At 42.8% G+C, this 14,868-nt stretch overlaps 1 protein-coding gene across 5 annotated transcripts in view; it reads left to right on the forward strand.

Annotated features, from left to right (window-relative positions):
* MAPK8IP1 (mitogen-activated protein kinase 8 interacting protein 1) overlaps nucleotides 1-14,868 on the forward strand; it is a 76,422-nt gene that overhangs the window by 58,540 nt on the left and 3,014 nt on the right. For all 5 annotated transcript variants that reach the window (XM_020798544.3, XM_072985995.2, XM_020798563.3 and 2 more), the window contains 7 exons: nucleotides 2,890-2,971; nucleotides 3,867-4,739; nucleotides 6,482-6,557; nucleotides 8,242-8,414; nucleotides 8,944-9,053; nucleotides 12,443-12,562; nucleotides 13,413-13,483. In XM_020798544.3, the coding sequence (XP_020654203.3) occupies nucleotides 2,890-2,971; nucleotides 3,867-4,739; nucleotides 6,482-6,557; nucleotides 8,242-8,414; nucleotides 8,944-9,053; nucleotides 12,443-12,562; nucleotides 13,413-13,483 (1,505 nt within the window). The remainder of the gene's footprint in view (nucleotides 1-2,889; nucleotides 2,972-3,866; nucleotides 4,740-6,481; nucleotides 6,558-8,241; nucleotides 8,415-8,943; nucleotides 9,054-12,442; nucleotides 12,563-13,412; nucleotides 13,484-14,868) is intronic.

The raw sequence follows: 14,868 nt of genomic DNA on the forward strand, positions 1-14,868 counted from the left end.
TTTAAAAAAAATCCCAGCAAAGGGGTCAACTGAATTGCAGGGTGGAATTAATTCCACAGCCAAGGAGTAACCATCAAGAAGGCCTGGTTTCTTGTCTTCTCCCTCCAGGCCTTTCTCAGTGTTAGCATCCTCAGCGGCCTGATTGACATGTTCTTGTAGGATGGGCAGATCCTGTTGGAAGTAGCAATTTTGCCAGGCACTGAGGCCCCAAACCTTTTAGGCCTTTATAGGTTAGAACCATCACCTTGAAGCTGGCAGGTAACCAGTGTAAGGTGGCCAGAATGGGGGGGGGGATATGATTATATTTATTCACTCCACTCAGTAATCTGGCCACCATATTCTGGACCTGTTGAAGTTTCCATTAGAGCCTCAAGGGGATCCCCACATAGAATGTTGCAGTAGTCTAATCTTGAGATTACCAGTGCATGGATCAATGTAGTGAAGGACCTGGTGTTAAGGTGGAGATGGAGCTGGGCAATCCTCCTGAGATGGAAATAGGCAGACTGGACCACGGACGCTATCTGAGTAATAATCATAGACAGCGTTGGATCTAGTAGGACACCCAAGCTGTGAACCTCATCCTTTGCAGAGAGAGCAGCATACCCAAAGAAAAGGGGGGCACAGAGACACTGCCTGAGTTATAGTGGCATGCACAGCCTTATATTCACCACAAGCACCAAATGTTTGCCACAAACATATTTTTCCTTGCTTGAAGTATAACAAAATTGTGCCTTCATTATGTTGGTCTCAGAACTCGGTGACCCTGCCACTCTATTTAGGGAAACATTGTAGGAGGAAAACAGTTTGTCCAATGTAGAGATGTGCTACTGAGATGGAGGAAGAGGATGGGCTTGTAACTGTAGAAAGCAAGGACTCTCATGGCAACATGATATGGTCTGTCAAATAGGCAGAGTATGTAGTGGCAGCAGGGTGGGCAAAGCATCTCAAATGGGGGTGTGCAAAGAGTGGCCCTGCAATTCCCATCAGCTCTAGCCAGTATGGCCAGTGTCGAGGAATGCCGGGAACTGCAGTCCAGCAACACCTTAAATGGCCCCATTGTTCCTATCTGTGGTCTAGCAGTACCAACAATGAGGCTTCAGTGAGAACAGAAAGAAAGCATCTTGGGCTAATAGCTCACTGACAGCACAATCCTACACATGTCTACTCAGAAGTAAGACCTACTGAATTTATGGGGCTTACTTATAGATTGAAGGGGAGAGCAATTTAGCTGGAGAGGTACTTAATTTACAGAAGGAGCTAGAAAGGAATATGGTGAATAAAAGAGGCCTTCTTTATAACTGATAGAGTAAACAGGATCTGGCCTTCAGCCCCAGCCCAGCTTCCTAGGGAAAAAGGCCCAGGGTCCTGGGACACGCTCATTTAAAGCAGAAATAAGTAGTATTTCATGTCTGCCTCACTTGCAACTTAAAACTTAGATTTGTATACACCTGGGAGGCAGGAAAGTTCTAACGGTTGGATCATACTTCCACACTATTAAAGAGCAGGCCAGGTAGGTGGGGCTCATCAGCTATGTAAGGCAGCGCATCTAGGAGAAGGAAAACTCTGATTTCAAACCCCCGCTGCCTTGTGGCTATATCCACTCGCGGAAAAGGCTTCAGGAGTTAACCTAGTGGCAAAATCCGGAGCTACAGTCCCGAAGGCAGTTCGCTTCATTCTGCCAACTCCTGCGACGTTGCTGGAACCAGTTATATTGGCTCTTGCCTTTCCATTGGACCATTTCAGCAATGTGGAGAGGGGGGATTTGCTGCTTGGGTAACAGCCTATCCTCCATATTACTTTACCCAGGCTTCATGCTCTGGAGAGGACACTCCTCAATTCAGAGCATGTTACCATGGTCTCTCGAGACTGAAGGATGCCTATGATGAAACAGGACCACAGTGCATAAGAACTTCCAAAACTGGGTGAGGAGGCCATAGAGAAGAACTGTGAAATGCAGCACCATAGCTTTATGCCTAAATATATAAACCTTATTAGAGATACTGGATATTATTACTCCAAATGTATGAATTTTTGTACACAGTGTTGTCTAATACACTGTATATATTTTTGCCAGCATTTCCCCACAATATAATGTTTTAAATACAGTCAGATTAAGGTGCATGCTTTCCCTTAATATATAATTTTTAAAAATAGGAGAATGACATTGCATTATTCATAAGAGTGGAAATATTGACATATAATTGTATTTCAGTTGGCAGTTTATTTGAGCAGTGTGGATTAGCTGCGCTCACATTAAAATTGAAATGGACTGTATTTTGTGCTCCGTTCCTAGTCATGAAATGTAGCCATATTCATTGTTTCTTTGCTCCTGTTCCAGCAAATTAGCCATTCTTGGCAGAGGGAAATGCTGAGTGTTTTGCTTTCACATAAAGTTAAGTCCTTAGTGAAAGTGACATGCTAGAATGCCTGAAACTCTTGCTACCAGGGCCAGTGAAGACTGAGTAGGAGGCAGCCGTGTGTGCACTAACCATCTGCAAGAATCTCTCTCTCCTAGCATCAGAAAAGTCTGAATGAATGGGTTCCAGAAAGATTATCCTTGGCTTCATTCCCACTGCGGTCTGGAGCAGTTTCTTTTTTTCCATGGCTCACTCCATCCCTGCTTCTTTTCTCTCAACTGCTTCTGTTGAGGCTTTGGCTACTGTAGTCTCTGTGGCTGCAACAGCAGAAGCAACAGATGGACTTGGCTATTGGATCCCTCTGAATAGCCGTTTTTCCCAGTGCACACAGACAATAGCTGGCAGATGTGGGTGGGAAAGAGAGGTGGCAGGGCCATAGGCTGGAGTGGTGGTGGAGGGGAGTGCTGGGGCCCCTTTGTGCCATGCGCCGTTTACCCTTGCAGCTACAAGGCCGCTTTGTTCTTTTCCTCAGGACACTTTGAATAACAACTCTCTGGGGAAAAAGCACAGTTGGCAGGAGCGAGTGTCCCGGTCATCATCCCCTCTGAAAACTGGTGAGTTCATCTCTCTGCCTGTCAATTCACTCACACAGCACATATGCACACTTTTCCCCCTTTGTATTCTTTTGTGCTTGGACCTCCTTCCTGCATGATTTTAGTGTCTTTAAAAAAACTTTGGTTTGCATCTTGAAATTGATGCTATAGCTTTATTAACTGACTGGTGGGCTGTGATCCACTAGAGAGCTGCCTTTCCTTTCCTTGCCTTGCCTTGTCTTGTCTTGTCTTTCCTCCCCTCCCCTCCCTTTCAAGGCCAATTAAAATAATAGTTCCTCTTACCTGAGTTCAGGACAATCTGTGGCATGAGAACTCACGTGGTGTGCCAAGTAGAATGTTCTACTAATGTCCACACCCCTTATCAGACATAGAAGTCATAGGATAGCCATGAACAACCTGGCAGGATTATTATGTTGGAGAAACCTACGGTATGCCATCTTGAGCTGGTGGGAGTAATGGTGTGACACTCCATAAATATAAATTAAATCAGTAAAAATGTGGGGTAATGTAAGATACTTTCACTCTTTGGAAATTAGTTCCTTTGCCATGAAATTAATCCTCTTACTGTTGGCTTTAAACCTGGCTCTCGTGTTCCAAAGACTGACCAGTCCAGTGAAAATGTTTTATAATAATCTTGGAATGTGAGTGGCAATAGTTATGAGCTGGAATACTAACTGCATTCATTATTGACTATGACTATTCAAATGAATAATGTGATGTCCCACATCCCTCACAAACAGACGGTTCTCCTCAGCCTTTTAGATTTACCCCCTTGAATGACTGAATGTTAAACAACTTACCACTACTTTGAATTAACTATGTGACATGTACCAAGATACTATTGTCCTTCTCTCATCACACATGTCCTTCTCTTCCCTCCCTAAACCACCTGTAGGTGAGCAGACACCTCCCCATGACCACGTTTGCCTGAGTGATGAGGTCGCTCACCAAAACAGCACAACCTCCACCAAAGATCGAGGCACATCTACGGAGAGCCCGTGCCGACGTACAGCTGCCACGCAGATTGCACCAGCCTGTGTGGTCTCCTCCCGTGTGCCTGAGAAGCAGCAGGCTACCAACCGTCCCCTGCCACAGAATCCAACTGTTGTGGTAGTAACGAGAGGACCAGAAGCTTACCGGGATCGCATTCGTTACCAAACAGATGTGAGGCTAGAGGCTACCGAGGAGATTTATTTGACACCAGTTCAGAAGAATTCTGACCCTCTGGAGTCTGAGAAACCATTCATGTCACAGTCCAGTGACAACCGGATGTCTATCAGTTCTGACATAGACACTTCCAGCTACCCACAGCTGACAGGAAAACCCAACACATCAATTAGTGAGGAGGATGAGGTGCTGGACTATTTGTCCTCACCTGACAAAATGAATTCGTCAAGGACTGTATACAACAGCAGTAATGGTAGCTACCAGCCTTGCAACAACATTCAGAGGGCATCAGTGAGCTCTGACACCAGTGCACTCTCCTATGATTCAGTGAAATATACTCTGGTGGTAGATGAGGATGTGCAGCTGGAACTGGTTAGCCTGAAACAATGTTATTCAGGTTACAGTGACGAGAGTGATTCAGCCACTGTCTATGACAACTGTGTGTCTTCACCCTATGAATCAGCCATCGGGGAAGAATATGAGGAAGATGCCCTCAAACGTGACTCTGTCTGCCTTTCTGAGGATTCTACTCCTGAGGCAGACATCCATTTCTCCAAGAAGTTCCTCAATGTCTTCATGAGTGGCCGATCACGATCCTCCAGTGAGTGCTGCGCAGGCAAGGGACAGTGCCAGTGAGCACTGGAATAGAGATCATGGGGAGGGAGATCTGAAACTCCACTACAGAGCGATGTTGTTCTCCCCTTGTTCAGGCATTAAGTCATGGTGCACGGTGGAATATTGACACAACTGTTAAGCAATAATGAAGCAGTTCTGAGAGAAATGTTATCTTTTAAGACCAAATCTGGCCTCAAAATAACCTTCTGCCAGTTTGCTCAGACAGCCTCATAGCAAAGCTGATGTATTTGTTTGTTTGTTTAATATATATACTGCCAATCTGGCCAAGGGCCTTATCGGCAGTTCCCAACCTTGGGTAACCCAGGTGTTCTTGGACTACAATTGCCAGATGACTTCACCACCAGCTGTGCTGGCCAGGAGTTCTGACAATTGCAGTCTGAGAACATCTAGTTAGGAACCACTGTCTTAGCTGAAAAAGGAATGTGGAATAATGTCTTAGTAACCATGATAATTTGTGGCCAGTGACTATGGCTAACTACTTAATGAGAACTGCAGTCAATCTTACTGCCTACTGGTAATTCATAAGGACCTCTGCAAACTGCTCTCCTGCAGACACAAGATTTGTTAAAATACAGTGGTGCCCTGCTTGCCGACGATAATCTCTTCCGTTAAAATCGCTGTTAAGCGATATCGTTGTCAAGCGAAAGAAAAAAACCCATTGAAATGCATTGAAAACCGTTTCAATGCATTTCAGTGGGCAAAATAACTCATCGTCCAGCAAAGATCCTCCATAGGGGAAGCCATTTTAAATCGCTGTCTTCCGGAAATAGGTCCGGAAAACAGCGGGCGGCCATTTTGAAACCCGATTATCAGCTGTTTTTGATCGTCGTAATGCAAAGAATCGGTTCCCGAAGCAGGGAACCAATCATCGTAAAACAGATTTTCCCCTTTGAATCATTGTTAAAACTCATCATGAAGCGATTTCGTCGTGGAGCAGGGTAATCTTCAAGTGGGGCACCATTGTACCTCTAAGTTATGGAGAGTTAAAGCTGGCAAAGCCCAAAAGTGGGATTTTTGAAAGGCCCACTGAAGTGGGTGGTTGTGTGGGGATTTTACACATAATCATGTTCTGAGAGTTTTAAATAGTTTTGTTTCCAATGACAGTTTCTCAGTGTCTTTGACACCAAGAAAACTGGTGGAGCTGAGGGGACAGGCAAGAGTTTTTAAGAGAGCTGGAAGTGTTCTGAGAAACATTGTTACCTTTTAGGTACACATGTACCTTTAGTCCCTCTGTCACCTTTGGCCAAACAGGTTTTGTTACCTTGTGAAATGCTAGCCCTTAATTTTTTCTGTAAAACATTTGCAGCTCAAGTAATCCAGTGATATCACACAGATATCTCTCAAGGTCCCAGAATCCTGTTGCACTTCAGCAGAGAATAATGCTCCAGTTATGAACTTCTGCATCTGTTGCTCAAGCAGAGATCACTCTGTTGGAATGAACAGGATGGCCTCTTGTCAAGGAAGCACTAGATACCACTTTGTGTTGATTCAAAACATGTTGATATGTGTGGACAACAAACCACTGCATAAGCTATTCCATGAAACAGGATTCTGACCGTGGTTTTTAAGACTGACTTTCTGTAGTGGATGCCTCCATATAATGTCTGGGCTGAAGGTTTGGTGTGTTGCACGTCGGAAATACAATATTTTGTTGTTGAAGCAGAGTGTTACTTGACGGTGCTTGCATTGTCCTCCTTCATTTTTTAGGTGCTGAATCGTTTGGGCTCTTTTCTTGTGTTATCAATGGGGAGGAGCAGGAGCAGACTCACCGAGCTGTCTTCAGGTGAGCTGAACACCAATGTAAACTCTTTGCTCAAGATGGTAGAAGAAGCCTTCCACATATCCGCAAAACCAACACTGTCTTCCAACCCAACTCACTTGCTGCAAATTTTATCAGCCATCTGATCTGCAAGGCGGTAGTCTAAGGAAGAAGGTCTTCTCTGAAGCTTAGGTTGGGATGCAGGTAGCAAAAAACATTTGGATATGGGTTTTGCTCTGCTGGAAGATATTTCTTTAAAATTCTAGTTTTCAGATAAATTAGCCCTATTCTAAAATGTTGTCTATGAGGATTCTTAGATTGAGGGTTATTTTTCTTGAGCTTATACACACAGATAATGGCTTCCTATTTACTGGATTTATGGAGCATGAGAAGAGCCACGTTGGATCAGATCAAAAGCCTTTCTAGTTGAGCATTCTGTTCTAGTTGCCTGCAGGAATTCCATGTCCAGGGCTACATAACTGCATTTTCTACTTCATGTTCCCCAGCAACTAACTTATAGAGGCATACTGTCTATAATGGATTTGTGGCACTCAAAATACTGTGATACTGCAGCTCCTGTCATTGATCAGTATTGAGTGTATTGATGAGGGCTGTTAGGAGTTGCAGCCCTGCAGTATCTGGAAGGCCACAGTTGCCTGCCCCTGATATACAGGATGAATTTATCTGTCTGTCTGTCTGTCTCTCTCTCTGTCTGATGGATGGATGGATGGATGGATGGATGGATGGATGGATATACCATCCGTCTGGCAACCAAGGCCACTCTGGGCATTTATCATAAGAGCTATCATAATCACATGCACATATGCCAGTCTGTGCTGTTAGACTTTGGAATTAGGTTAGCTCAAGAAATATACAGTGATTATAAAATGCATATCAACTGGTTGTCTTGTTAAGAAGTCATTCCTGACTGATAAAGATACATTCTGATAAAGATACATATCTCTAGATACACTCTTGACCCTTGTAGCTGTGATAATTAATCAAAACACATTTCTTCTAATATTTATACTTTTAGATATGTCAAATGATTTACCCATTACGACCACCCGTAGATCTATTCAAACCTTGCCGCTAGCTCTAACCAGGTGTTTCACTATATTCTGGGTAGATAGTACATACCGACATTTTTCTTATCTGAATTCTGTATTCTTGGGATGAAATACATTCCTTGTTGCAGACACTGCTATTACACTCTCACAGGAGTTTGCCACTTAAGAAAAAAGTCACACTTCTCTGACCTAAAGGTGTGGCTGAGAGTTGTTCTGGCTGTCCAATGTCACAGGTGCTATTTAACCACAAAAATGGTGTAATATCAGGGGAACATTTGTGACAGATCGGAGATACAACATTGGCAGGGAAGACCTGCCATTATTGCAATATCTACACTTGAGACGATTCCTGAAATCTTTCACGAGCTGCATGTTTATAGTGCTGTTCATGCAAGCAGGTTTTTTTGTTTGTTCATTTTTGGGTTGTTGTTTTTAGTGAAATCAGGCCTGGAGAAATAACACAGGCACTAGCTAATTGGTCTTTTCCTTTAGAGGTTTAGTTCTGGTCTATGAACATTTAGAAGATTGCCCTCAGATCTTGTACACAAAAAATTCTGCAGGTCTTTTCCTTGAATCTTAGAGTAGGCTTTAACAGTCTGGACTTTCATTAGCAAATTGCTCATGATTTTCTTCCTCAGATTCGTGCCTCGTCATGAAGATGAACTGGAACTGGAAGTAGATGACCCTTTATTGGTGGAGGTTCAGGCAGAAGATTATTGGTACGAGGCCTATAATATGAGAACAGGTGATAGAGGCATCTTCCCTGCTTACTATGCGATTGAAGTCACCAAGGATCCAGATCACATCACAGGTATTTGGCCTAACTAGGGGAAGAATGAGACTTATACACTAGTTTTGAAGAGTTCTGGATTTATTCTGTCTTTGTTCTGTACTGATTATACATAATAATTGTTACAAATGTTTTGTGGTTAAGCCAGTGTATTTTGGCCTGTACATTTTTGGGTTTCTGTGTGGGATTGTATCGTATTTGACTTTTCTTCTCTGTTTTTTGTGTTGTTCCAACACAAACCAAAGAAATGAACATATGAGTACCAAAACATTTGCAACTGCAACAATTTTCTGAGAGAAGGGTTGCATTTTCTGACAGAATTGCAAGGGTGCCGATATTTTTGGCCATGACTGTATATGTTGTGTCTTTTATTATACCTGTTTCTGTTGTGTGCAGATTTATAGTTATACCAAGGATTATAGATATGTGCAGTGTCTCTCCCACTGCTGTACTACTCCACCAGAACAAGGGATATGTGTATGTGTTTTAATTTCAGATAGTGCTGTACATTTATATAAGTATGATATACCTTGAACTTTATTTTCTTCAGATTCAAGCAAGACCAATGATTGGGTGGACCAATTCCGTGTGAAATTCCTTGGCTCGGTCCAGGTTCCATATCACAAAGGCAATGACGTGCTGTGTGCAGCTATGCAGAAGGTATACTTCCTCCTTACTCACCAGCCCACCTATCCTGTACTAAAGCTTCATTTTCCAACATGACATGTTGAGAGACATGTGACCTCTTATTCCAAAAATTTCCTTTTGGTACACTGTGTGTATTCTCAATTACAGTGGTGCCTCGCTTAATGAGCGCTTAGCTATGGCTTTTTCGGAGCGATCTTGCGCTCCATTTAACGATGTTCCCTATGGGCGATTTTCGCATAGCTATGTTTGGGACCATGCTTCACATAGCGATGACAGTTTGGGTCCCCCTGTTTCGCCTAACGATGGTTTTGACAGCCTCATGTTGGCTGTTTTTTATATGTTTAAAAATGTTTAAAAAATGTTTAGAATGCTTGAAATCATAAGTGCACTTAATAAACCCTTTGTTAAACTAATTTGACTTTGTTCCAACTCTTTTTAAATTTGTTGTAGTTTTTTTTCCCCATTGAGATGCATTGAATAGGTTTCAATGCATTACAATTGGGGAACCGCGTTTCGCTTAGCGATGTTTCCTATGGCAATTTTCACTTAAGGACGGCAATCCGTTCCCATTGGACTGGATTATCTGGTTTTCAATGCATTTCCATGGGAAACCGTGTTTCGCTTAGCGATGTTTTCCCATAGCGATGAATTTTTTGGAACCAATTAAAATCATTAAGCGAGGCACCACTGTACTGTGTATGAACATGAAAGCTTGATAGTTAAGAAAATTGATGAGGGAAATTTTCATTTGAAATGTGGTGTTGGAGGAGAGCTTTGCAAATACCATGGACTACCAGAAAGACAAATAAATGGATTTTTGATCAAATCAAACTGGAACACCCTAGAAACAAAAATGACTAAAGTGCCAAGTATCTAGTTGTCTCTTGTGCTCCCAGAGGCATCTGGTGGGGCCACTGTGAGATACAGGAAGCTGTACTAGATGAGCTCTTGGCCTGATCCAGTAGGGCTCTTCTTATGTTCTTATTATAACTACAATAACAATAGTGGCTCTTGAAGCAGGTATCGCTAGGCAGTTGGTTCCTGCAGGATGCCTCTACCAAGTAGGTGCATTTGACAGTGTCCACCAACTCAACAGAAGATTATCTGTGCTATATATATTAAAGAGGAGAGAGGCACATGTGGGTGCAGATAATATTCCCAAAAAATATGTTAGGTCCAATTTGTAAAGGTATGGTGAAGTTAAATAGTAGCACCTGTCCATGCTGCATTAAGGCTGCCCTTAAACTAAGGGAGCTCTGTCTTGTAATCTCCATCAGTTTATCTACCTTTGTGTAATCCATAAACAGTCCCTATCTTTCAGGAATTAAATTGCCTCCCTTGGTTTAACCGGAGGGGGAAATAGAGCAGAATAGTACTAGCAACCCATTTCAAATCTCCGGACAACCTCCCTCTAAAATCCTCTTGAGATTTTATGTAGATATTAAGCCACATGGAAAACAAAATGCTTTGAGGAACTTCACAGAAGAGCTGTAGCAAAAGAACAATAGAACCTTTGCAACAGTTTCTGAAGCCTTGCAATAACACTGATGTGCTGGTGACACACATTTCCAATTCAGTGCCTTTCACAATGGCCATAGATGAATCGAGAGCTGAGAGAGTCATGCCGAGCATGTTACATGTGTGAGAAAAAAAGCACCACCACCTAGCCATACCTAATAAGGGCTTGTTCAGTCACTACCCAAACAATCAAAATGTGTTAGTGTAAAAATTGAACAGTTAGTACAATTTGAAACTTTCCCAATTACCACCTAACAGGATTAAACTCTGAGAAAACATCTCTTCTGTTTTTCATAGAAATCACTGGGGAAGCTTTCTGCTGGCAAATGCCGGTGGTGCAACACATGCCTCCTAGTTGATAGAGCAGTTCTACAGCCATTGTTACAATATTTATAACTTTTTATAAGATGATGAATGAAATTCATACATCTATAAATGTAATTTATACACATATGAATTTATTTAACGTCCCTTTTAAATTTTTTTTTAAGACAGACAGACTGCCTGAAGCTTGAAGGAAGGGGTAAGACAGCCTCCAACTTGCTGATAGTTACATGCATAAGGCAAGTTGTGAAGTTGTGATCACAACAGTAAATGAAGAATTTAGCATGAACAATGTTGAGACATTGCGCCTGCCTTTCATGCCTTGTCTTTCCCTCGCTAATTCCGCCTCCCTTCAGCTCCAGTTTTAGTGCCTCACATTGTTCAAAGCTAACATGTATTGGGACTTCCAAACTTTGAAGGGAAGCAGGGAGGGATGAGGATGTGGATCAGTTCAACAACAAATTGGGAACGGATGACATGGGCATGAATTAAGTCGTGCCTCTTCATGTGAAGGTGTCCGCACCACACTGCAAGTGCTGTGCGCTCATTTCCACCACCACCACCACCTCCCAGATGGCTGGCCCACTCAAGCCCCCATGCGCCACCTGGGCCATCCTCCATTGCCAGCTGCCCATTCTGGGAAGGAGCCCGGGCTTCTCTTCCTCACCCCCTCCAGTAGCTGACCACTCAACAGCTGTGTAGAGAGTATCTGCCATCCTGCCTCCTTTTCTGAGTGGTTGGCTGCCAGAAGAAGTGGGGAAGGGAAGCCCAGTGTCATTCAAGGGCTGGGCAGCCTGAAATGAAGGACAGCCTGGGAGGCTCGCGGAGGCTTGTGAGTGGGGCAGCTGTCCAGGAGGTGGGGGGAGGGAGCACTCAGCACTTGTGGTGCTGCACAGACACCTTCATAAGGAGAGGCACAACTTAATTCATGCCCATGTGGAGTATTTCCCAGGAAAACAGCAAGGCCATCAGAAGCTCCAGGTTCTTTATAGCTTAAATAGGGATAAAGTCTTCTTATGTCACTCCATTATGCTGAGTATGTCATCTATGCAGGTTTGTCTGTTTAACCATCCAGATTTTCTTTGTTCTATGACCACTGTTTTGTCAACCTTCTCTGCCTGTAATTTTTGCATGTATATTCCCTCTGAGCCTGCTGAGGGCCAGCAGGTTGAACTCTTATCTCTTATACTTGGATTGGACAAAGACTTGTCATCAGCACTGTACATGGGTTGATCTGCTTAGCTACAGTAGGATATTCTTGTCACTTCCAGTAGCTGGCAAACAATCAGTATGAAGATCATCACTTGCTGGTGTTTTTTTGCATCTTTATTCACCACATCTCCTTCAGCTACCAGACGTTCCTTAAATATCTGCCAACCAAGGCCACATTCCATGCATTTTACAAAGTGAGCAGCAAAAGAGTATGTTAAATAAACCTGCTTAGTCTTTAATGTTCCTCAAAATAATTGGTTGGTTGGTTTCTCTGCATCACACAAACACAGTTGCCCCCTGTGTTTACGTGGCTTTTGTGGTAGTCAGTGCATTTTCTGTTTCTGCAGATAGCCACTACGCGCCGCCTCACTGTGCACTTTAACCCACCCTCCAGCTGTGTCCTGGAGATCAGCATGAGAGGAGTCAAGATTGCTGTGAAAAATGATGACTCTAAAGATCCCAGCAAGGTACATTCTACCTGCATACCTATGTGACTTTGATGTTAGCACTGTTCCCATGTCTCTGGGATGTTAGCATTGTACCCATCCATGCTCTGCGTGCGCTTTGTTGCCTCTTCTAAGAAACTGCAGGGCAGGCTTACCCTCTGGCAAATAAAAGAGAATATGGAAATGAAATGGTGATTTGCTGGATTCTGGCACTGCTTGTCATTGTTTGCAAGAGTCTGTGTGATGGGATAGCAGAGTGATACTATGCTCGTGTGATGGAGTCCAGACTCAAAAGTACATGTCTGTTGCATCTGTAGGTACATGAATGCAGTGGAAAGTCTGTTTGCTAAGCTGCTTCAGTAATCTAGGATGCATTGCTAAACCCTTCTGCTACTATTTTAAGCTGTGTTTTGCAGATCTGTGCAGTAAAGCTCTTTTGATTAGCCTTTTTGCATAAGTAGCTCACATGGAGCAAAGCTGTTCAGAAAGTTCATTCTGTCCAGAAGGGCAATGCCAGGGTCAGTGAAGGGCATTGGGCCCAGGAGTGGGATAAATGGAAGGATGGGTATATGCCAGCACCAACAGACAGGCACTTATCTTAGGGACATGTATTAGAATACACCAGACACAAAGAAGCCAAAATCACAGTTTTCAGTTTGTTTTGCCCAATAAAATATTTCTTTTGTTCCATTTAAATGAATGCAGGAATTGCCAAAATAGTTAGTTAAAGAAAAACCTTAACAAGCTTCAGAATTATAGAATCTGTGACCTGAATCTTACAGAGGTAAGGAATAGAAAGCATGATACCTGCCCTTTCATTCAAGAATTAGCCATTGCAAATGCCTAATAGCTGCTTCTTTCAATTTTGCAGGCAAACAAATGTAGCCACTTCTTCCAGCTGAAGAACATTTCATTCTGTGGGTACCACCCAAAGAACAACAAGTAAGTCCCGGGTGATCAGAAGCCCACAAAGCACCTCATGGCAAAGGTGACCTTCAGCATTTCCTCCCTGGTACTCCCTCTAGCTGCCCTGCCAATCTTTCTTTGTTTGTTGTTTTTCTTTTTTTTCTTTTTGTGACTGTGCTCCCCTTATGTCCAGAGCCCATCTGCTTTCACTAATATGATCCCCTCCAAGTAGAAAACAGACTGTTTCAAGCCCCAAGGGCCTTTCTAATGCCCATAATAGGCTTTTTTAAGATAGAGGAAATGACCAATCAGTCCCTGGGCGGGGGTACATCCCATGGAGCATGCTTTGCCCACCCTTGCTATGCTTTCAGTTTTGAGTCAATCCTAAATTTGAGGATTGCCTGGAAAAATCTGCATAAAGAGAAGGTTCCCCATTGTTTTCCTACTGCTTCTGTTCTGGTACTCTGAAGTGTTATCAGCAGGCCTTGTTGGGTATGTTTTGATTTTTCTTTGTCAAGTTCTGGCAAGATGGAAGGTCTTGGGTAGATATTCTGTGGTTCAGGAAGATGGCATTTATTCAGTTTCCCATGGAGTCAGACTTCTGTCTTTAGAGGTTCCAGTGACGTTCATTGCTTGGCACTCCTTTTGTCACCTTTGGCTTGTACAACAACTGTATCCTCTTCCAGACAGAAGTAGTCTGGCCGTTATCATCTGTACTCTCAGAATTTCCCATTTAACCTTACAATGCTGTGTTATAGGTGGGCTGCTTTTGAGAATAATCCTTACATTTTTGTTGGTTCTGGGTGTACCGGCCAAAATTGTGTTGGGAACTGTTTAGGCTGTCCTCTGAAGATGCCGGCCACAGAGACTGGCGAAACGTTAGGAAGAACAACCTTCAGAACATGGCCAAAGAGCCCGAAAAACCCACAACAACCATGTTTAGGCTGCATTTTATAGCTTCAGTAGAACTTTACTGGCTGCTTCTTCGCTTCCAAGCCCAGTACAGTGTTCTGGTGTTTACTTTCAAATTCCTAAGGAGCTTGGGCCCCAAGCACTTAAAAGATTTTCCTTTTCCCATACAATTCTGCTACATATTATGGTAATTGACACAATATTCTACTCTAGCAACTACCTCTTCTTTCAGAGGGGAGATGTGTTATTAAAGGTACAGCCTTTTAAAGTATTTTTATGATGATTTTTATTTTAGCTGTGACAGCCCAGTTGTGGAATGCCCTTGGGAGGTTTTTAAATCTTTTGGGGAGTAGGACAAAACCATTTCATTTAGCAGCCATTTCAAATGGCTTGTTAGTTTTTAATTTTTTTAAATTATTTATGTTTTTATGTTTGTAACATTTTTATTTATGTGCCATTAACTTTTGTTAAATTGCCTAAGGGTTATTAAATATGTATATTCAATAGTA

This window comes from Pogona vitticeps, chromosome 1 (genome assembly GCF_051106095.1).
Source record: "Pogona vitticeps strain Pit_001003342236 chromosome 1, PviZW2.1, whole genome shotgun sequence".
In the NCBI taxonomy this organism is placed as follows: domain Eukaryota; kingdom Metazoa; phylum Chordata; class Lepidosauria; order Squamata; family Agamidae; genus Pogona; species Pogona vitticeps.